Below are 23,097 nucleotides of genomic sequence, written 5' to 3' on the forward strand. Positions count from 1 at the left end.
CGCGCAAATCGCAATTATCCGTCTCCACGCGCGAGCTCTCGCATCGTCTTACCGTCGTCTGTAATCTAATGCTTTTCAATAAGCGGCGATTTTCCCGATCATTAGCGCGCTCGTTTTACGGCCATTTGTCTCCCGTTCCGTTCCGCGCCGTGCCGCGCGGTCCTCGAATCGCTCGAGATATATTCTCCTCTCCGGCAAGAGGACGAGGAGGAGGAGGAGAAGGAGGAGGAGGAGGATGAGGGAAAAAATGGCGCAGCAGTCACGAGCGCGCGCGCGAGAATACGCAATTTGCCTGTCAGCGAAATTACAGGGAGCCATGGAAGTCGCCGATGACTGTGCTCGCCGGATTTAATGTGTAATAAAGTATTGCGTATCGCAGTGCGCGCGTATATTTAATACGCACGCGCACAGGATATAGACACCGTGGCGAAAGTATTGACGCGCCTCTGTTGCGCGGAGTAACGGGAACGGCGGAACTTTGTCGACTTCTCGCGGCAGATAGAGCTAGCCTCGATCATCCTCTCTCTTTCTCTCTCTCTCTCTCTCTCTCTCTCTCTCTCTCTCTCTCTTTCTCTCTGCTCTCTCGCCCTCTGGCGCGCCGCTCGCCGGTGCCGGTGATCGCGATTCGCTGTTAATCGCGCAGAGAGTATCATATTCGCGGCGTGTCCGCGGAAGCCGCGGAGGTGAGAGGACCGCGGCGGCGTCGGTGGCCGAGAAACGAAGGATCGAAGCGCGACCGATGTGCCTGGAGACTCACACCGGGAAGAAAGCGGCTGTGCCCCATTCGGGTCGTTAGGCTCGCGTGGCGAAATGACGCAGCGGGGGAGAGCCGTCTTCTTGTCCACCGAGGGGGAGGAATCAACGCGGCCAGGGCACGAGCCGTGCGAAGAAAGCGGAATCTCCGGCGGGCGAATTCGCCTCCTGCGAGCCGAGGAGGAGGAGGAGGAGGAGGAGGATCCGTTTCCTTCGGCTCGCTCTCGCTCATCGGTCGCGGCGACAATTGCTGCACCGATCTCTTTTCCGCCAGCGCGAGGAGGAGAGACGTGTTCGTCGGCGCCGGAAACAGCTGCGACTCTGCCGGCGGGATTAGCCGGTCTTTTTCTCGCTATCTTCCCGTGCGCGCGCGCGTTCGCGCATGACAGACCCGGTCGTTCTGGTTTTAAAGACAACTACGAGCCGGGCCGTCGTGTATCAGGTCCAACGAGCAGAGTCCAACGCCGCTTTCGTCGCCACCGCCGCCGAGCTTCGTGCATCGAACGCGCGGCGACGGTCAAGGCTCGGCGGACCGTGAAAAAGCGCGTTCCCTCGCGGCTTCGGCGTGTGTCCCTTTCGGCAGGCGGTGCCACGCTGGTGGCGGAGCGGCATTTTCAGATGATAATCAGCCGTCTCGCATGCAAATACCGAGCACGCTTAATCGCGCAAACGACTATAATTTAAGCGGCGCGCGTCGGCTGCGCCGAGCGCTCTCCCCGCACGCGGGAACGTCCGGTTTCCCCGGCGACGCGGCGCCGCGCCGCGCCGCGCCGCGTCGCGCTTTCGGCGAAGCGCCGATTCCTTCTGGAAAGTGTAGTAAAACCGCGGACCACCAGAGACAAACACACACGCGCGCGCGCGCGTGCGCACATGCACGCTCGAATACCTAGAGAGAGAGAGAGAGAGAGAGAGAGAGAGGGAGAGATAATCGCCGTGTATAATAATAAACGCCTCTCCCCGGAATTTTTTCCTGCGTCTTCGACGGCGGCGCCGGAGGACGCGCGCGGCGGCCGGTACGAATCCTCTTTCGCGGTAATGGCGCGGGGATTTATGCAAAGGTGCTTCTTTGTTCTTCCTCGAAGAGGGATCGATTAGCGTAGAGACAATGGCAATTTAGCCGTACCCGTCACTTTACCTTCTCGAGCCTCCGACTGCCGCGGCTGATGGAGGAGGAGGAGGAGGAGGAGGAGGAGGAGGGAGGGCTGAAACTTCGGGCTTCTCATCGTCGAAGCGCGCGCGCTTCGTGATTTACGCTATTCCGCGACCGTTTACTTGTAACGCCTTGAATTATAGATGGCTATCCTCGCGGAAAGCCGTGTACACGCGAGTCCGAGCGCGCAGCGCGCACGGTATGTAAAAGAGTAGTAGACGCGCGTACATAAATACCCGCGAACGACGACGGCGACGGGGCGACAAGGCGCGGAAAATGAAGTCGCCACGCGATCGTTCGCCAGCCGCGGTGCTTCGATCGCTCTGGCGTGATAAATCCCGAGAGATGCCATTAATTCTTTATAAGCGAGACGCGACGCAGATGCGTCTCTCGCGCATTTTCATTTAATCTGCGGCTGCGAGTCGCGCGCGCGCGCGCGTGCGGAGTTCGATCCCCCTCGTCGAGCCTCTTGTGCCGGCGCGACGTGTGCGATACGCGAGGCTAATCCTGAGATATTACTCGGACCCGGAGATACCGTCGCGTATCCGCCGATCGATACACACGCGCAGCGTCATTAATCTCGCGGCCGATTAATTTGCCGTCGCGATTTCGAAGGTTCTCTCTCTCTCTCTCTCTCTCTCTCTCTATCTATCTATCTATCTCTATCTCTCTCGCTAGCGATTGTTTCGTTCCTTGACGCGCTGTTAAACGTAAAACGGGACGCCTAAGAGAGACGTGTGGACACGCCGACGCGGATGAAATCGCCCGGTTGCCGTTTCCACCGACCGGCGCCCGACCTCGCCCTCCTTGAGGCTTTCCAATCTAATTTTCCGCAACCGCCGCCGCGGCGGTTGCAGATTGCGATCGCGATCTTGCGGACAGGCGCGGATCGTAAAAGGCTTGACGCGCGCCGCGATCACGCGCGTCGAGCCGTCGTCGTCGGGCCGAATGCGAAGTTCGGGCTCGAACGAGCCGCGAGCAGTTGGGCCGCCGAGTCATAAATCGGGGATCATACACGCACGCACGCACGCACGCACGCGCTCGTGTGGAGAAAGGGTGGTTCTGCGTTCGCCTCGGGTGCAACCGGACGGCATAATTCACCCCTCTGGAATTCTATTCGGAGCGCCTTGATACACCGCGAGACGAGCGTCTCGAATTTCTGCTGGGCTCCCGTTTTTTCCCCCACACCTTCTCTTTCTCTCTCTCTCTCTCTCTCCCCCCCCCCTCGCCCTCTTTTCGCCTCCTTCGTGATTTTTTAGTTTTGAGAAATTGATCAATTATGCCCGGTTTCTCTTTTTCCTTCTGCTCTGTCCACACGTCGCGCGTTTTCCTTCGGCGGAGTCGCGCTGCTGCACGCAGACGACGACGACGTCTCCTGGTTTGCGAAAATTATAACAATAGCACACGCGCGCTTTTACAGCGCGAGCTACAATCGGAAATGTAAGCGCTTACGCGGCCAACAGCGGCGCTGCGACAACAACAACAACAACAACGGCGACGGTGGCGGCGGCAGCAGCTTTCGGTAGCGCGGGAGACAATTTTTATTTATGTTCCATTGAAACAAGAAGCGGGGAGTAGCTGCTCCCTTTTTTCTCCTGCACGCCTTCTCGTCCGCTGCGCGAGCTCCCCGGGGGCTCACCTCGTAATTCACTGCCCACGCGGCCGTTGCCGTCGCGGAGCGAAGTGCCGAGGAGGCCAAATCAGGAGCGGAATAAACGCTTCCGAAGAAACCGGCCGCGAGTCGTCGTCGTTGTTGTCCGTCGACCGACGCGAGACTAATTGCATTATCATTTGTAAACAAGCGGCCATTTTTATCAACGCTCGTCGTTAATCTCGATTTCGAGCTCCTCCGAGAACTCGAGGACTTTCCGCCGTCCTTGTTGATCGTCGCGATCGTCGCGAACACGCGGGAATGTACCTGACGAGGCGAGCGAGACAAGGAAGAAAAAAGCCACGGTGAATCATTGGATTCCTATTAGTTACGCGGCTGTGATTATTTTAACGCGATTGCGCAATCACGATGAATTGGCGAACGCGCGCAGACGTGGGAACCGTAGAATCGCGGACAACGATGACGACACACGACTTCTTCTTCTTCTTCTTCTTCTTCTTCTTCTTCTTCATTCGCAGGAATCGCGGCGCTTCCCTCGTGACTCGCTATCTCCACGGGAAAATACTCCTCAGTCCGGCCGACTGATTTTCCGTTATCTCGAGACAGACGAAAAGCCTCGCTCCTGGCGACGGCGGGGGCGGGGGCGGGAAGATTCCTGCCCGACCACAGACTGTTATCCCTCGGTTATCTCGAACGAGCTCGAGAGCTCGAGAATGCTCGGACGAGTGCAGTATCTGGCCGCGGTACAACAGAGATAACATTTCCGAGGCATGACTTCTCTCTCTCTCTCTCTTTCTCTCTCTCTCTCTCTCCGCCGGCCCGTCATCGATTCCAGACCGGAGGTGTTGTCAAGTCGGCGGCCGTTAAATTTCACAGCTGTCAGAGTCGTTAGCCGAGAGGTACTTGTGCCGCGTGCGATCGCGCGCCCAAGCCGACGCGAGCTGAGCATTTTCTCGTCCGTCGAATTCCCGTGTGTGCGTACGTGCGTACGTGCGCGACTACACCTTCGGCCACAGTCGATGCGCGCGACACTCCGTGACACGCGCGCGTCCTGCCGCGCGGCCCGGCAGCGCCGCACAAAAAAAGAGAGAAATATAATTGCGCGGTCCTTCGCACCACGTGAGCGGCTTGATCGCGGCCTCCTAGCGCGCCGCGCGACACGTTCGGATGCGCCGCTGGCGCGTCGCGTCGCGTCGCGTCGCCGCGCATTGTGACGATCCGCTCGATCGTACGAGCCACTTCCTGCCTCCGCGCGCGGCGCGTACACGCGCAATTAACGAGCGTACAGCAGCTTTGTGTTTGTTTAGAGGCCCGAACGAGGACCGCTCGAGCTTCGACGCGCGGAAAGAAAGGAGGGAGGGAGGGGAGAGAGAGAGAGAGAGGAGTAGTACTCGTGTCTCTCGTCTCGCGCGCGGGACGAGAGCTGTTGTCCGCTTCCGCGTCGTGTCCGAGAGCGCTGGAAAATTCCCCGGGCGAGATGTGATTCCCCATTTATGTTAATCAGCCAGGGAGAACACGAAGTACGCGACTCGAGATCTCTCCTCTCCTCTCCGTCTCTCTCTCTCTCCGTCTCCCTGCCTCCCTCCCTCCCTCTCTCTCTCTCTCTCTCTCCTCTCTCTCTCTCTCTCTCTCCCTCTATTTTCTTCCTTCCGTTGTTTTCGCGGCGCACAAACTTGTCTCTCCTTGTATCTCTGATGCCTCATAATCTCTGCTTCCTCCCCCTCCTCCCCCATCCTCTTCCGCTGTCCTCGCTCGCTTCTGCTTTTCCTTTTCCAGCGCGATATCCGCTGGCACGAGAGCGCCTCGCGACGACGACGATGACGAACGACTCAATTTTCGCAGAGCACACAAATTGAAATATGCCCGGCGGCTCGCGCACTTTCGCCCGTCTAATATGTATTTGAATGCATAATTAACGCGGCCACGTGTTATTAACCCATTGTCTGCGCCACGAGGCGGCGGCGGCGGCGGCGGCGCGCGGACGTGAGACGTCCGTGGTGCATAACCGGGCAATTTGCACGTCTTTTGATCCGTGAGACTTGTTTTCAACTATCGTCCCGTAAATCATCCCGCGCTCCATAAACCCGGCCGTCCCTGCCGCCTTTGCCTCCTCCTCGTGTTTCTCCTCCTTTCTCTCACTACCGGCCGACTCTCCTCAATCCTTCGTCCTCTATCCTGGCGGCTCTCGCTCGCTCGCTTGCGATTCTCTTTTCCTCTCCGGTCAAATAACACCCCACGATTTACGGTGTAATTTACAGTCGACCGTACGTATGTATACTGCGATCTCACCGTGTAAATACGCCACTTTATTTCGTATGCGAATGCATTCTCGTCTCTCCTCCCTTCTTCCATTCGTTCCTTTTCTCTCTCTTTCTCTCTCTCTCTCTCTCTCTCTCTCTCTCTCTCTCTCTCTTCACTCGCTTCCTCCTCATCTTCCTCTCAGCAGCCCCGCGCGTTCCGCTCGGGGTGACAGGCGCGGAAAAGTCGCGGCGGAATTGCGATTCTACCCGGGAAGCTCCGACACGATACCGTCTCTCGAAATGGACTTAATAGAATTTCACCGGGCCGGTTACGTCCAATGAAGCAATCAGGCTCGCGTTACGCAGCCTCCTGCGAATTGCTCTCCGGGTAATAGTCAGGGGCGGGAGGGGGAGGAGAGGCCTTGTGCGTCGGGGAAACACTCGAATTTAGATGTCAAAGACGCGAACAATGTGACCTCTGCTCTCGGAGAAAGAGAGAGAAAGAGAGAGAGAGAGAGAGAGAGAGAGAGAGAGAGAGAGAGAGAGAGAGAGAGAGAGAGAGATAATACCGAGCGCGCGGCTACGCCTCGCGGTCAAGCGTAAACACCTGGACGGCTCCGAGTCCCGACACTTCCACGTACTGTCAGCTAATTACACGCTTGTTTATTTTGTCGTTGCCTTAGCGTACGAACCGTTACGCGCGAGCCTCAGTTCTTGGTTCTCGGATCGGTACATTCCCCTTTCGTTCCGCCGTAAATCGCGGAAAAGTCAGCCTCGCGGGCTCGCTCGACCGCTCGTTCGAGCGAGCGAGCGAGTGAACGAACGAACGAACGAACGAACGGGCGATCGTCCTCGCGAAAATCGAATCGACGCCCCCTCAATTGAACGCGACGACTCGTTAAGCACCCCGCTCATATATGCGAGAACGAAAATCAGAGTCGCAGAATCGCGCTCGGCACGCGCGCGTGGCTTCATCTCCTCTCTGTCGCTCGCCCGCCCACCCGCTCGCTCGCTCGCTCGCTCGCTCGCTCGCTCGCTCTCCGAATCGACTGGATTAATAAATTAGCGCAATTAGGCGTGATGCAGCGGCATGATGTACTGCCTCAATTTGAGGCAGTACCTTAAGTAGCGCCGCGAGGATCGTCTAAAGCGGCGCTGCTGCATCACGGCGGCGCGGATGCATTCCGGATCGGCGCAATTACTACGCGGCGCGCACGTCGCCGGCGCACCGTGAGCCGGAAACCGGCTCGAAAACAGCTGCCGGGTATCTATTTAATGATATCGCCCGGCTCGACTCGCTCTCTCGCAAAAGTGCCCGTTACCGCTTCTGCCTCGCAATGCGAACCGAGACGTCGCCCCGGCTTCCTTCCTCCTCCCTCGGCCTTCGCGGGGCGGCCTCCCCCGGCGGCCGGAGGGCCGCTGCTCGTTCGCGTCGCGTGCTCGCGGCTTTCAACGGGCGACCGCGCGGATGATTTGGAATTTCGCGAAGATAACGCGCGACGGGGCAGCGTGCGAGTGCACGTAACGAAGCCGAGAGAGGAGAAACTCTCTCGGCGGGGACGGGCCGGGTGGAACACTTTCGCGCCAATTTACCGCGCGGTACATATCCCGCCCTGACATGCGATCAATCAACTCTCAGCCGTCCATTGTCTCTGTTTCCTTGCGCGCCGTTGCGTTCTCGCCGGACCGGCCGGTCCGGAAAGCTGCTCGTCGTCTCCGTCGACGCTGCGCTGCGCGGTTCTCACGGGGGTGGTTCGTTTCAGCGCACCGAACGAAACGCGCGTGAAAGAGAGAGAGAGAGAGAGAGAGAGAAAGAGAGAGAGAGAGAGAGGAAGGGGGGGAGAAATAAAAAGAGGAAATGAGAGAAAGAGACATAGCGCACGGAGGTGGTTCGTTCGGCGACCCGCCGATCGCGGCCTCTCCCCGTCTTGTAAACCGGCGACCCGCTACACGCCATCGACTCCGAGCTCCGCTCGTTTTGCTCGATTTCGATTGCGCCCGGCCAGAAGAAGCTGCTGAACACGGTGGAACATTGCTCGCAATTTAAATAAATTCACCGCACCGAGCCGAGCGGGGGGCCTCCCCTCGCCTGTGTCTACCTGCCAGCCTGCCTGCCTGCCTGCCTGCCTGCCACACTGGCTTCGTGTACGTTCGTTCGTTCGGTCTGTAGACTTTGCAACGTGAGCAAGCACGCGAAAGAGAGAGAGAGAGAGAGAGAGAGAGAGAGAAAAGTTAAAGAGCCTGCACACACTGCGACGCGCGTGTCGTCGAAAATACATGGATACCGTATTCGGGCGGACGAGCGAGCGCTGCGCTGCTATAATCGCCAATCGGCCGCAGCCGGTACTCGACGATGCGCGACTTTGTCTCTAACGAATTTACCAAGTTTCGAGTAAATTTATGGAACTCACGAGTTCATCACTCCTTGAGTTCCTACAGCTCGCAGTTTTACTTACCGAACGGAGACGCCTCGACGAGCCGACTCTTCTCTCTCTCTCTCTCTCTCTCTCTCTCTCGGTCGCTGCCCCGCGGTGTCCGCCCGTGTGTGGGTCCGTCGTGGGAAAAGAATCCACGGTGCTTGCGCCGGGTGTCCTTGCATGGAGGACTGCTGAAACACTGCGAACAATATTCGCGGATTATTGCCAGCGAAGAGTCTCTCGTGTGCTGATTGCAGACCGAGGAAACGAGAGCCGACGTCGGATTTTCCTCAATCGTTCACGGCGCGGCCGCGGCGGCGCAGTGTGCAGGAGCCTTTAGTCGCGAGCGCATGTGAGAATGTGCGGTATCGGGCGCGTGTGGGTGTGCGGGACACGCCGCTCGAGAGCGCTCGCTCTCGTATCCTCGAATCACCTGCGTCCTTTATCGCCGGTTCCACGATCATCCTGACATCCTCGTTCCGCGGCATAATCCGCTCGTCGCGACGCGGCGCGGCGCGACGGCCGTCCCGAAATTCACTCCGACTCGATCGGCGAGTCGCTTATCGCGCGGGCACGCGTGATTCCGGAAACGCTGGCGACCCGGACGGGAGAGGAAGGGAGAGGAGAGGAGAGAAGAGGCTGATTGAATTAGCCACGGAACGCGAGCCGAATATCGTCCCACGGCCGTATTAAAATCCCCCCCCCCCCATCCGGCTCTCAAACTTTAAATAGGGCCCAGAGAGATCCGGCGTGTAATAAGGAGTGAAAAACGCACTGATAAAATTGTCTGAAATCGAGAAACCTGATCAAATGTCCATCAGGAGCAAATCAGACATCCAAATAATGACGTCATCGCTGGTCAGGGTTCATAATCCGGAAAATATTGCAAGACAATTGCCACATTCCGACCGGATAAGGGCCACTCATAATGCCTTCATATGGCTTTTGCCTAGTCGTGCCATATAAGGCATAAAAAATTGCCGTATTTGATTTCTGTTCGGATCGGCCGGAGCGAGCGGAATTTCTAATCGCTCGAGTCGAGAGGATCGTTCGAGATCCCTTCACAGGCCGTTTAGCGAAATACTCTCGAAATACGACGGAGTCGAGGGAACGCCCCACGCCTCGCCGTGGCGAAAACAGCGATTCCGTCTCGCAGCGTCTCGTTGCATTGTATTGTTCGCCAACAATTTCCACCGGCCACCGCCGTTCCTCGGGCTTAGGCAGCCGCCAGCCGACGGCGTTATTAGAAAGGCAGAGTCAATCGGCGCGGAATGGCGTGGTCGCTACGTCACGGCGTGCGCGCACGGTGAAAATCGTTTGCCTAGTCGATCTCCGTGGCGCGCGCGTTCTGTGTGGATGGAAGATGAGTGAAAGGTTGCTCATACCCGACCAAGGTCTGTTCAATGTCTCGCTTCAGCTTCTCCGGAATATAGCGCGCGCGGTGGCGGTAGCGGGTGCGAGAGCGCGCTTAGATACTCCTGCGTCGTTAAATAAAGCGAGAGGACGACGGGAGGGAGCGCGGGTGCGCATTCCGGGTCGGAATAATCGTAACGACAGTATCGCGCCCGCGATGCGATAACACGCCGCGATAGAAATCTCCGCGAGAGCGCCATTAGCTGCTCTCTCTCTCTCTCTCTCTCTCTTTTTTTTTTTTTTTTTTCTCTCTCTCTCTCTCGCAGCCGCTGATTTATAACGCGCGATTATTGCGATCGAGTCCTTTTTGTGTAACCGACTTTACTACACGGCTACCGTAATAAGCTCACGATTTAGGCATTCAACGGGAATAATACGACGTGATCGAAAGGAGGAGGGACGGCGGGAGGAATGAGCGATCGTGATGGAGCGAATGGCGAAAAATCGAGAGCGTGTCTTTAAAGTTGCGACATTGTGAGCGCGAGCGCGCGGCGTGATATTTCTAAATTAATATTAGCGCTCGCCCGCCCGCCCTCTCCGAGCGAGCGAGCGAGCGAGCGAGCGAGCAAGCGAGCGAGACACAAACGTTATATGTCAAATATAATTTTTATCGGGACGCGAAACGGTGCCGTTTATTTTAATGGCTCGGGGCAGCGCCGCAATTACCGAGACAACTCTACTTAAGTGTATAATAGCCAGACCAATTATAATGCATTTTCCCCGATAAATATCTCATCGGCGATCGTGCCGAGTCGTCGTCGTTGTCGTCGTCGTCGTCGTCGTCGTCGTCGTCGTCGTCGCTGTTCTCTCGTCATTTCTCGAGCTTGGCGTCGCGCGGAATGAGCCGGACACGCGCGCGCGCCTCGGCGAGCCCGCGCCAATTCACGCGCGTAAATCCCGTGTCAGTTTGCATTAGCAAATGAAACAGAATAGCAAATAAAACAAACGGGATAAATTGCGCGCAGACTGAAACTCGGGGCAGAGCACATCGGGACAAAGAGTTAGCCAAGGCCGGGAATCGGAGATTAGAATTCGACGAATCGCCCGGTGGAAATTCGTTCGGCTCTAATCTCCAACCCGCAATCTCCAATCCCCAACACCAGTCTGACACGGACTTTACACACACACACACACACACACACACACACACACACATACACACACGCGCGCGCACACACATTCTCTTTCCATCCTCTCTACGCTCCTCCACAGAGTCAAAGCGCGGGCACGATGCAAGTCCGGGTCCCATCCGGGACGACGATTTTCAATATGTCACCGTGTTCTCCATCGCGACACGCTGACCCCGCAACTCGTCGAGACGTTCTCCTTAACGACCGAGAGTGACACGAGCGTATTCGCGCAGGATGCTCGACTCACCGGGATGCTACGGCCGCCGTGTTGAGAGAGACAGAAAGAGAGAGAGAGAGAGAGAGAGAGAGAAACGGTTGTGTGCACGCGTGTACACCTAACACAGGCTGTTTATCATATAGATTGGCTACCATACTCCGTGGTAGCGCGGCGGTAATAGCTAAACTCTCTCTCTCTCTCTCTCTCTCGTTCTCCGTCAGTCGTGCCTGTCCCTCCTACCATCGCCTCCTCCTGATACACACTGTATCGATACCAGATCGTGCACGATGCACTTTGTGGAACGCGTGCAGCCTCCCGAGGCACACTGGCGTGGGACACGCCGAACACGCGTGACCTCGTTCCGTGGCCGTCGAGGAGATTCGCTGATCGCGCGACGTGTCGTTTCGCGAAAACGTCGCGAATCGTCGAAACGGGACGGGACGGGGGGGGGGGCGGGATGAAGATATCGGGAGCCGCTAATTAGATATCGCTGATGGAAAGATTGCGAGAAGGTAAAATAAAAGGACGATCCTTGCTGTATCCACGATGGGGAGATAAGGGTGATTAACACCGCGATTTAACACTGCCCGCAAGGTCTCCGCGAGCCGGCATTCGCGCTCGTCGAACCCTTTCCGAACGCGCGCGCGCGGACGTGTAAAATGTGAAATTGCAAAATGCAATTTTACCGTGCGCTGCTGACAATCGAGCGATTAATTGGGTAATTACGCGAGTACATTGCCGCGCGATAAAGTGGAATTAGAAGGACTTAATGTATGCATACGACATGCATAGAACGACCTTACTTTCCACGATTCTCGGAATCGCCGCGCGCGTAACACGTGCGCACGCGCGTGCGTTGTGTGCGCGGGGGTGTCCTTGAGACCTCGAGGAACGGATGATTTCGCGCGGAATATGTAATCGCGGGCGGCGAGTCTCTCTCTCTCTCTCTCTCTTTCTCTCTCTCTCTCGGAGACGGCGGGAAATAGGAGGAAAAATCGGCGATCTCGACGCAACGTGAGAAGTGCGTGTGCGAGCGAGCGAGCGAGCGAGCGGCCTTACTTTCCACATTTCTCGCGCGACTCGTCCTCGAGTCGGCCGCACGCGCCCGTCAAGTCAGGATTATCTCGCGATGGAAACGAAAAGAAAAAGAAAAAAAAAAAACAGAAAGAGTGACAGAAAGACAGAAAGTTTCTCCTCGGGACAATCGCCATGGACAATCCACGCGCGCGCGCGATATGTCGTGTAAACCACCACCTCCTCCTCTTCCTCCTCCTCCGCGAGAGCCTACTTCCAAGAGCGGCAGCACGCGCGGCATGCACGATCTCCCTCTCCCCCTCCTTCCCCCCTCTCTCTGGCGCGACTTTATGCGGCCGGCCGGTAGCCTTCCATTTCACGGCTCGCCTCGCGTTGGAGGATTTGCGAAGTCCGAGAATGCCACCGCCGGCCGCGGCGGGGAGGAGGTTGACCGAGCGTGCGATTTCGCTTCCTCAGAAAGCGACCTGACGGAGGCCGAAGCATCTTTCGCACCTACTTTCGCGAACTCCACGAGCCGCCCCTCCCGCGTCGTGTCAACGTCGTTCGTCGGCGGCGATTAATCTCTCCTCTGGCCCTCGCGAGACGCGCTCTCGTTCTCCTGGCGGGTCCGCGACGGGCGATGCGCTTTTTGCACGGATCCGAGCATTGTTCGTACCCCACCCTAGCGCGAGCGCGACGAGAAGAGGAAGCGAGAGAGCGAGAGAGAGAGAGAGAGAGAGAGAGAGAGAGAGAGAGAGAGAGAGAGAGAGAGAGAGAGGCCGGGAAGAAAAACCGAGAAAGAACACGGCGAGGAGGACAGAGATGGAGGGAAGAAAAGGTGGTGGTGGCGAAGCGGCCAGCAGGAGCAGCGGCAGCGACGGCAGGACGACGAGGAGGTGAAGGAGGAGAAGGAGCTGCCGGAGGATGGGAAACGAGAGGGAGGAGGGTTATGTGTGCACGCTGCTGTGCACCGAGAGCGGCCGGAACGCTCTCGCGTTAGTGTTAGGAATGTGGTACCACTACTTGTCACAGTCACAAGCGCGCGCGCGCGCGCGCGCGAGCCGCGCGCAGTACCGTCGGTGCATTATATTATGCGCCTGCCGTGCACACAGGCACGCCGCGACGAGAAGGAGAGGGAGAGGTGGGGGAGGGGGAGAGTGTATATACTGCGCGACGTGCCGCGTATTTATCCGTATTACACACACGCCGCCTCGGGGGCGAGAGAGCCTCCTGGGTGCTTCCCCGAGAGAGAAAGAGAGAGAGAGAGAGAGAGAGACAGAGAGAGAGAGAGAGAGAGAGGCCGAGATATCGCCACCAAGAGAGACGACGACGAGGATATTGCTGTGCGCGCGCGGCATCCGCCATTTCGACCCACGTGCTGCCGTGCGCGTGGAGATCTGTCGCGGAAGATGAAGAGCGAGAGGAGACTATACTGCGCGCGCGCGCGCGCGCGTGCGAGATTCATCGATTCGTCCGCGCGATCTCGCGACTGCTCGCCCGCGAAATCGCTCGGCCGTGCGCAGCACTCGCGCGACGCACGCATATGCGCATACCCATACGAGAGCAGAACGCTGCTTTCTCAGCGGGCACCTCGTTCGCGCGCGAACATCGCGCGAGCGGAATCCGGCGCAGCTACTTTCGAATAATAATAAAAGCAAGCGCGCGCGAGCGAGCGAGCGGCGAGCGCGCTGCTTCCGCCGTTCTGCTCCGCAGAGTCCTTCGCGAGGAGAAGAGCTGCGAGAGACGAAGGCACGGACGGACTGCGGTGGAACGAGAGAATGAGAGAGGAAATGACAACGCTCCTCCCTCTCTCTCTCTCTCTCTCTCTTTCCCTTTCCCTCTGGCCGACCGTCAGTTCCGCATCCGCGGTCGCGTGCACCCACCCTCTCCTTATTTATTCCACCCCGCCAGCGAGGGCGCGCCGAGTCGTACAGGCAATTTGTATCCCGATGAGAACAATGTTTGCGCCGGAGCGTGCGTTGTATCAGCTCGCGAGCGCGCGTACCGCTGCTGCTCGCCTCCCCCTCCCCCTCCCCCTCCTCCGCCCCGCCGCTTCTAGTCACGATTTAGTCAAGGATACACGGAGATCGTTATCGAGGCTACGCTCGTAAAACGATAGTTTACTCGCGCAACGCGGACGTGCGCGAACGAGCGAGCGAGCGCGCGCACGGAAAAGTCTCGGTCGATTTCGCCTCGTCGTTAATCCTGCAGGTAGCATGCCTATCTTATCCAGCTAGCCGACCTAGCAGCAGCCGGCGTCGACGACGAAATTAAATCGTCTCTACCTGGACCGCGTCGGCGGTCAACGCGGAGGATCCTCGTCCGATGTCAAAGAGAACAAGACGGCGGGAGACGGAGAGAGAAGGAGGAGCGAGAACGCGCCGTCTCCAGCGCGGCGGCGCGGTTCCGCGACGCGCGGCGGAACCGGTACGCCGCCGGCCGGGACGATTTTTCAAAGTTAATTGTCAGCGCGTTATCGATCGGCCGTGACGCGCGACACGCAGCGAGTAGGTAATTATTGTCGAAACGTCGAACGTGCCTCGTCGGCGGCCAACGCGCGAGCCATAGACGAGCGCTCGCGCTCGCGCTCGCGCTTGCGCGCGCGATCTCCTTCCGTACGGCGGGAAGATCGACTTCTGGGAAGCGCGAGCCCGCGAGATACGCAACGCGTCATTAATCACCCGGCTAATTTGATTATTATTAATTTTACGGCCGCCGCGGGGAAACACGCGCGCGGGGATCGAGTAGCCGGCCGTCGAGAGTCCTGCCGCGACTCCTCCTCGCTCCGCGCGAGGCTTCTCCCTCTCTTCCTGCCTCTTTTTCTCTCGATCGTTCGTTCGCGAACTTTGCGCTTTCATTTCCACCGAAGAGTCTCATTCTCGCAGGACCTCCGTCCGATCAGAGCTGACTCGCGTGCGCAGCGAGTATAAGAATTATCGCGGGTCGTCCGGTGCCATTAATCAGCGTATCAGATTAATTAATAACGCGCGACGATCGCGCGCTTGCTCGCTCGCTCGCTCACGTCGATATCGGGTACTCACATCCTCTTACAGGATTATCGCGATAAGCGGCGTACCTCTCCTCTTCGTGTCGCTCCTATCACCTTTCCGCTTCCTCGCCTTCTCGTCGCGGAATTTCTCTTCTCATTCGCGCGGATTTTCCGCTGCCTGCGAAGTCTCGTTGTCGCTGAACGAAGCTTGACCGAAATGTCGCGAGGTATTCGACCGACTTGGTGCGCTGGAAGCAAAGAGAAAGAGGGAGATGAGAGAGAGAGGGAGAGAACGATTTGGCTGCGTCCAACTTTTCCACGTAGACGAGGCCGGTCTCGCAGGAAGGGGTGCGATCGAGTCGCGATTAAGTTAATCTCGAATGGCAGCGCACTTAACGCGAAATTACGGTCGTCCAGGTGCCGCGTATCGACGTTATCCGAGCGCGCTTACGAGAGAGCGACGCGCAAGCAGAACCGGATATGCGCCGAGCGTCGTCCCTCCGTCCGCTCAAAGCTCAATGTTGAACGTGCGACTAGATGAGCGCGAGCTTGCTCGCTCGCTCGCTTGGCCCATCGAATCGGCTCGCGGCTGTCTCGGACCGGACCGGACGTCGAAAGCCGATAATCCAGTTTTCAATTTCAAGAATGACGCGCTCTCCGAGTCGCCTGAGTGCGCGCACGGCGGCGGCGGCGGCGGTCGTTCGTTCGCTCTGAGAGGGCAAGAAGACGGCAAATAAAAGTATGATTCGTCGAGGCACAGAGAAAGAGAGAAAAAGAGAGAGAGAGAGAGAGGCAGACCTCTTTCCTTCGCCTCCCCTCTGCCTCTTCCTTCTCTTCCTCGAGAGACGCTCAGGCGAGTCGATGTACGCCGTACGCCGGGGTGGGAACGAGGGGGCGAAATAAAACGAGCGAGGGAAACGCGAGGTCGAGACGAGGCCGAGGAGAGGAGGAGGAGGAGATAGAAGAAGGAGACTGACGAAGAGAGGAGAGCGAGAAAGAGAGAAAGAGAGAGAGAGAGAGAGAGAGAGAGAGAGAGAGAGAGAGAGAGAGAGAGAGAGAGAGAGAGAGAGAGAGAGAGAGAGAGGGACGAGAGCCAGGCAGGGTGGGTCGGACGAGGGAAGGGAAGGAGAGGGTAGAGCGCGCTTGGGAAAAAGAAAGCGAGGAGGAGGCCGGAGATAAAATAGGAATAAAGGGAGGAGAGAAACGTAGATCGCCGCGAACTTCAGAAATGTCATATCCGTCAGTGTCCGGGGCTCTGCCTTCTGGAGGCAACCGGTTCCAAACGCGCCCGGCAGCAGCGGATGATAAAGTATTGTCCACGGTGGCGGCGGCGGCGGCGGCGGCGGCGGCGATGGCGGCAATTACCACCGCGGCTCTCGCTATCGTCGCTCTCGGCCGAGATAACGAGGAAATTCGTCGCCAATAGGGGGTGGCCGGACACTGCGCGCGCGGCTAATCGGTGTGTGACCCCCGCGGGCTGCATCAACGCGGGGACGTGTTGTTACCGTCGTCGCGGCCGAAGATCGCGGGGACGTGAGAGAGATCCGCGCGATACCGCCGGGGACAGGACTTACCGCGGAGAAAGAGAGAGGGAGAGAGAGAGAGAGAGAGTCAGCGACTACCTCGGGGATCTAATCGCGCAGCAATGCGTGCACGGCTGTGCCGGTTGACCAGTCAGTCAGTAAGTCGCTCTCGCACGAAAGCACGCCCGGATTCACGACGTCGTCGTGCTCTGAACGATATCGAGCGAGAGAGAGAGAGAGAGAGAGAGAGAGAGAGAGAGAGAAGGGAGAGGAGAGAGGAGATAGCAGCGTGCGTGGCGGTAGCGCGAGCCTGGAAATGGACTCCCCGTGTCTGACTCGAGGCGTTCCAGCTCGACGTGTAGTCGCGATATAATTGCGCCATCGTATTAATAATAATAACAATAATAACGACGACGACCGACGGGTGCAGTTTTCTCAGCGCGTAATCGTACGCGATTGTTTTCACCAATAATTCAACAGACGTGGCAATTACTTTTCCCATCGATATCAAGCCGCCTACGCGTGTCCCATTACATTAGAGAGTACCGACGGCTGTGCCGAATGACAGAGCGAGCTGGCGATTCCGCTCGGATTTCGCGCTCGCCCGCCGTCGTCGTCGTCGTCGTCGTCGTCGTCGTCGAATTGTTCTCCATTTGCTAATGATCATCCCCGCCGCGGACGCTCCAAGGCTGCCCGCTCGGCCGGAAACTCAGCCGCCCCCCGCTCTCTCGTTTAATAACCATTAGCCGCGCGACGTGACGGCCGCGCCGGGGTAGATGCGGCGACCGGCGGCGATTTTCGGAGTGTCCCGAACCGCCCTCCGCCGCTCTTCGCCGCGCGGCGTAGTAGCGCGCGCGAGGGTGTCAAAGATCTAGAGCAGATAGCGCGGCGCGCGGCTATATTGATGAGGTGGCTCTCCGCGTATTGATTCCGGGGCGGAGGGTTTTCCCCGGGCGTCCCGCCACGAGCACCCCGCGGACCCCTTTTGCTACGCGCAAGGGTTGATAAGATCCGCCAGATAAGGCATGATTACACACCGCACACAGCACCTACCTACCTACCTACCTCTCTCTCTCTCTCTCTCTCTCTCTCTCGCGCTCTCACCCCCCTGTTCCTCATCGTTACAACCCTCCGTTCGTTCGTTCGTGCCTTCCGACCCCTGCGCTTCATTCCCGAGGTAAACAAGGGGTTACTCTCTCGGTTGGTCTCTCGTCCTCGCGCGATGGACGACGCGACAAAAATGGATCGAGCAACGACGGCCTTTACCGAAGCCGCGTAATTTCGTCGCGCGTGCGACGATCGGTGCGGGTATCCCCCTTTCTCTCTCTTTCTCTCCCTTCCTCTCTCTCTCTCTCTCTCTCTCTCTCTCTCTCTCTCCACTTTTCCCTCTGCGATCGCGAAAGACGCGGAGGATCTCCAAACGGAGGCGCGTTCGACATTGAGCCGCTCTCTTTGACGATCCTCGCGAAACAACCACGTTCTCTCCGACCTCATCACTTTCACGATGCGCTCGGCAGTTGCAGTTTTATCGTTCGATCTCCGGAATCTCTCTCTCTCTCTCTTCCTCCTCTCTCTTCGTGTATTCGCTACAATAACCGGCCGCGCGCGCGCGCCTCGACCACCCCGGAAACTCCCAACACACTCGATCACGCAGCGATCCGCGAGGCACGTCCCTCGAATATCGACGACGAGACGCGAGACTGCGCACCAAAGGGGGAGGGGGCGCCTTGAAAAAGGAGGAAAAAATCGTTGCGAGAAAAATCGGGGACACACACGCACACGCGCGCTCGCACGGACACTCGGGCTTTTCGGTACTGTCTCAAAGTTCATTGTGCGTGACGCAACGTAGCACGAGAGGGCGGGACAAAGGAGGGCAATTTTGTGTCCTGTGTTACGAAAGGGAGGAAAAGGGGACAACGCACGAGAGAGCTATCCCTCTCGCTCAAAGAAATTTCAATAAGCTCGCCATTATGGCAAGGGAGAGGGGCGGGAAGGGGCGGTGAGCGCGCATCGCATCCCCTGTATTTTGTGCTTTCGCCGACAATGGCGCGCAGGTATAGTCTCGCGCGGTTGCGTGTGTGTCCCTCTTCTAGCGATGCCTGCCGGATGCAGGCTGCGGTGTCATCTCAGACGTCGGCGGGGTTAAGTGGTCCGTGAGAGTAGGGGCGAGAGGGGGGTGGTGGCAGCGACAGAGAAAGAGAGGGGGAGGCGAAAGGAGCGGAGGTCAAAGGTGGGCGCCGCGGCGAAAGAAGCGTCTCGCGCTCCTCGCGTCGTCACCGCCGTTATCTCGGCTTATCGCGGACCCGGTTTTGTCCCTGCTGATGATCATGCTCGTTTCTACCGACGTTGATTAAACTTTAGCCCGGCTTCAAGCACGGCATTCATAGATCCAGCCAGAGATCTTGCGTATTTAGGATCGCCTCGCGAGTTCATCTTCAGCCGCGCTTCGTGGCCAATGACGCGGCCCGAACGGCAACTTGGGGGATGAACTGCACATAGACATGATATCATATATCGCATATCGAATATCGTCATATGTATATAAAAGCTAATCGCAACTATCGACTACGCGAGCTTCTTCGCCCTCGGATGGAGCTGGAGCTCAGATTAAAGTTTAATCGACTGCTGCTGTGCTGGCAGCGACACTTGCACGTCGATGACGCCGGGAACGCCGCGAGACGCGCGACGCGCCGAGATTATCCACGGTACACGGTTTTAACAGTAACAGTATCGTCCATTAACGGTTAAGTGGTTTGCACAGCGGGATGAGCCGAGAAAGAGAGCGCGAGAGAGCAGGACGAGGGTAGGATAGGTAGGTAGGTAGGTAGGTAGGTAGGTAGGTAGGTAGGTCGATAGGAGTGAAAGGTGGCTACGTAAGCCGAGGGCGAGAAAGAGGACAGTATAATGCGATCCAACGACGGCGAGATACCTGCTCCTCCTCTCATTCTCTCTCTCTCTCCCTCCCTCTCTCTCTCTAGCTCGCGTTCTCCCGCGTCATCCTCAGCATCCCGAAACTATGCGTTCGCGCGCCGCTCGAGTTTTAGGTTCGTCACACGCGGGGAGAGCAGACAGCAAGAGGAGGAAGAGAGGGGGGAGAGAAGAAGGAGAAGAAGGAGAGCCGCGGTTAGTCCCCGAGGGATAAAGTGGATCCCGCTTCTTTTTCTTAAGTGTTTGCCACTCGCATGCTCGCCGGCGATGAGGGTGCGCGCACAGGTGTACGGGACGGCGTTTCCGAGTTTCCCACTTATTCGCCGAGAATGGGAGATACTTTTTCATATGTGTGTGTGTGTGTTTGCACGTGCACGCGCGCATGTATGTGTGCATGTACATACATATACTACGGCGAGAGAACGAGGGTCTCCCTTTGCCGGCGATTCTCCTCCCTTTCTCGAGACATGTCGATCTTACTGGCAGGCAGCAGGGGGAAGGATTTCGAGGGAAGAACAGGGTTGCGGGGGAAGGGGGGACAAGGTGGAGGTTGATGTCACGGTAAAACCCGCGTCAAGCCCCGTGGCTTTTTGATTCCGCGCGTAAGCCGACGGATCGAATGCGCTTCTGGTGTGCGGGAGTAGACGGTGTACTCTCTTCTCCCCCCCCCCTCTCTCTCTCTCTCTCTCTTTCTGCTCTTTCTCGATTTCTGTCTCTTGGTCCCTATCGCGACAGACGGAGAGAGGGAAAGAGAGGGCAGAGTGTTTTATTCCGCGGCACATTTCATAATCCCTTCTCGTGCGGCGCGAGTCCGATCGCAGTTTTCGTATTTCGACGAACGTTCCTCGAGAGACGGCTCTCTTTTTCCCTGACCAAACGGTGGCCTCCTGGAGTTTCCGTGTGTGTGTGCGCGCGCACGCGCGCGCGACACGATAAGAATCTCGTTTACTCACGGTGAGTCACGATAGGTCTGCGCCGAGATGTCGAGATGAAAATAGATTCGCTCGACAGACAGACAGACCGATCTCTCACGTGTCCGTCGCGTGACAGCGCGGATCTCTTCCTCGCCATTTTTCCCGGAGCGTTTTTCCTGACGCCTTGCGATCAGGAAAATTGCAGTGAACCGGTTGCGACAGCAACAGCGAATCGCACAGATCTAACCCCGGCGCTGCCGCGCTCTCCATCAGCGACGTGTCCGACATCCAGTACGTGGATGAGAAAAAGAAAAGAGTCATCGAGGCAAGTGGGATTTCTGCTTCTTCCGAACTGAATTCGGTTCTGATGAACAAAAGTCCAGTTTCCCGACTAGAAATTTATCCCATGGTCCTGATCAGGTTAATCTCACTTGGATATCAGGTCCCAATAAGGTAATACTATCGGGTCCTAGTAAGTCGTGTAACGCAGCGCGGATATCAGGATCTTAGTAAGGATTCATAGTCAGGTCCTTATTGAGTTACCTTATGGAATCCTTATTACGTTTTTTTTCTTTTTTTTTTTTTTTTTCTTCAAATTATGACTCCTGATTACTCGCCACGGCTATATTGGATGATGACGTTAAAAATAAGAAATGACACGCTGAAAATTCTTTCATATCATCTCCAAATAAAAAGATATTTGCATGGAATAATATTTTAGATCGCTTGAGCATACTTGCAAAATGTTTCGGAAAAGAAACATAAAATGAATATCATAAAAGTGTCATTAAGTGTCACAAGGTGACAAGACATAAAGTAGTGTTAAAGAGAAAAGTTGCATGTCACGTTAATCTTACAACTATTTATTGACTGCTAAAAAGAGAATAGTTTCTATTAGCATTTTACAAATATATTCAAGTGATCTGAAGTGTTTCTTCAATGCAAACATCTTTATATTTGGAAATGGCACCCAAAAATTGTTTTGACTGAACCATATTATATCATACACCAGGTTGATACGTTAAGGACCCAATCATTATAACCTTACAAAGGTCTTCCTTACTCATTTGTCGTTAAGACATTATAAGGACTGACTTACTTAGGATTACCTTTCATTCACCCTATTAGCTCCTTATCAATGTTAGGTGAACCTGATCAACAAAATTTCTAGCCGGGTTCCTTCGACCGCTGAACGGCGTTCGTCGGTTCCTCCGAAGAGGATTCGAGCAATCTTCTTTCCCCGCGCACCACTGATCGGAAATCGACAAACTCGCCAGTCAGTGCCAGACTGACCTAACGGAAAGGGGTGTTGGACCGCGGACCGGGGTTAGATCTAGCGGGCGATCACGCGAACGATCGTCCAAGGTCACCGGCAGCGTGACGGGTGTGATATCTCTGTGTTCTCTTTTCCAAAACTGTCGCTGCAGAGCGCGGCGAGGCGGGCGGGCACCAGCTGCGCCAACTGCAAGACGGCGACCACGACCCTCTGGCGGAGGAACCAGGCCGGCGAGCCGGTCTGCAACGCTTGCGGGCTTTACTACAAGTTGCACAACGTGAGTACTCTCCATTAATTATCCGCTTCGCCCGCACCTCCTCGCATCACATCGCGACGCGGACGGCGACGGCGGGGTGGGGGGGGGCAGGTTCTTCCGAAACGCACAGCTGCACGCGGCGGCACTCGCTCGCTCGTGAGATGTAATACGTTCGCGATGACACATCGATATACTCGCTCGCCGATGAAGAAGAGGACTCTAACCGTCTCGATTACCCGCGCTGGCGGCTCGGCGCGTTCCGGCGCATTAATTAGCCGCTTGATCGAAGGAGAAAGTCGCCCCGACGGTCGGTAGCGATTCTCCGGCTCTCGGAGGAACCGAACCTGTGTGTGATCGAGCGCTCGGTTCTTCAATTTCGTGATGATTCTTTCATTTCGAACGCACACCGCGCGACCAGAGTGCGCGCAATCTCCTCGGAGCAACTTTCATCTGACTCTGGGAGATTCATTCTCCGGAGTCTTCGTGAAGAGGAAGCTGATCACAGCCCGGCTTCCGAGAGGCTCTCTCGATTGCTCCCGAGCGCGCCGGCGTTTCCGCTGGGGACGATTCGACCCGTCGAGGACGGGACCCGCCGAGATGCGAAAAAATCGCGAGACTCATCAATGCATTCCCCCCCCCCCCCCCGTCGCCGCGATATATACGTTTCACTCCGACGTCCGAAGCGATCGCTGGGTGGCCGGCCGGCCGGCCACACGCACACACTCGCGGGAGTACTGCTCGTCGTGTACCCTCCCTCTCGCGGAAATACACACGTACACTCCGCTTGTCGGCCGACAATGCAGACGCGAGCGAGCGCGGAGGGGGGCCCCCGGTGTGTGTTGTACCAACAATTAGGATGCTTTCTGGTTTGCCGGACGTGGTCCTTACACACGTACACGGCCGCCTGGAAGGGGTGGAGCGTGCTCAACGGCGTGTGACACCGGAAGTGCCGGAAGCGAGCGCCACGGCACGAAGGGGGACGCGATAAACGCGCGATAGAGACAACAGAGGGAGAGGCTGCCGGCGGCGGCGGTGGCGGCAATGAGAGAGAGAGGGAGAGAGAGAGAGAGAGAGAGAGAGAGAGAGAGGGAGAGAGAGAGAGAGAGAGGAGTCACCGTTTCTTTCCTTTTCTTCTCTTTCCTTTTTCTCGCCGTTGCCCTTCTTTTCGCTTTCCTCCGTCGTCGTCGAAGACGACGGAGAGACTCCGTCCGCTGGACGGAAATCTCAAAGACGAGAGCGGCCGCGCGTAGGCGACGGCCTTAATA

The 23,097-nt window shown here is 57.1% G+C and overlaps 1 protein-coding gene and 1 long non-coding RNA gene across 5 annotated transcripts in view; one reads left to right on the forward strand and one right to left on the reverse strand.

Moving 5' to 3' along the window:
- Positions 1-23,097, forward strand: part of LOC105191753 (GATA-binding factor C) — a 92,965-nt gene that overhangs the window by 57,658 nt on the left and 12,210 nt on the right. For 3 of the 4 annotated variants that reach the window (XM_011155396.3, XM_025303470.1, XM_025303468.1), the window contains exon 5: positions 21,719-21,853. In XM_011155396.3, coding sequence (XP_011153698.2) covers positions 21,719-21,853 — 135 coding nt within the window. The remainder of the gene's footprint in view (positions 1-21,718; positions 21,854-23,097) is intronic. The other variant, XM_025303469.1, reaches the window with a different exon arrangement.
- The window catches only part of LOC112589582 (uncharacterized), a 45,220-nt gene that overhangs the window by 3,961 nt on the left and 18,162 nt on the right, over positions 1-23,097 (reverse strand). Inside the window, exons 2-3 of the long non-coding RNA XR_003113654.1 lie at positions 15,023-15,183; positions 8,212-8,371 (exon numbers count right to left, since the gene is read on the reverse strand). This is a non-coding gene — a long non-coding RNA (uncharacterized LOC112589582). The remainder of the gene's footprint in view (positions 1-8,211; positions 8,372-15,022; positions 15,184-23,097) is intronic.

Source organism: Harpegnathos saltator, unplaced genomic scaffold, assembly GCF_003227715.2.
Source record: "Harpegnathos saltator strain DR-91 unplaced genomic scaffold, Hsal_v8.6 scaffold55, whole genome shotgun sequence".
NCBI classification, from domain to species: domain Eukaryota; kingdom Metazoa; phylum Arthropoda; class Insecta; order Hymenoptera; family Formicidae; genus Harpegnathos; species Harpegnathos saltator.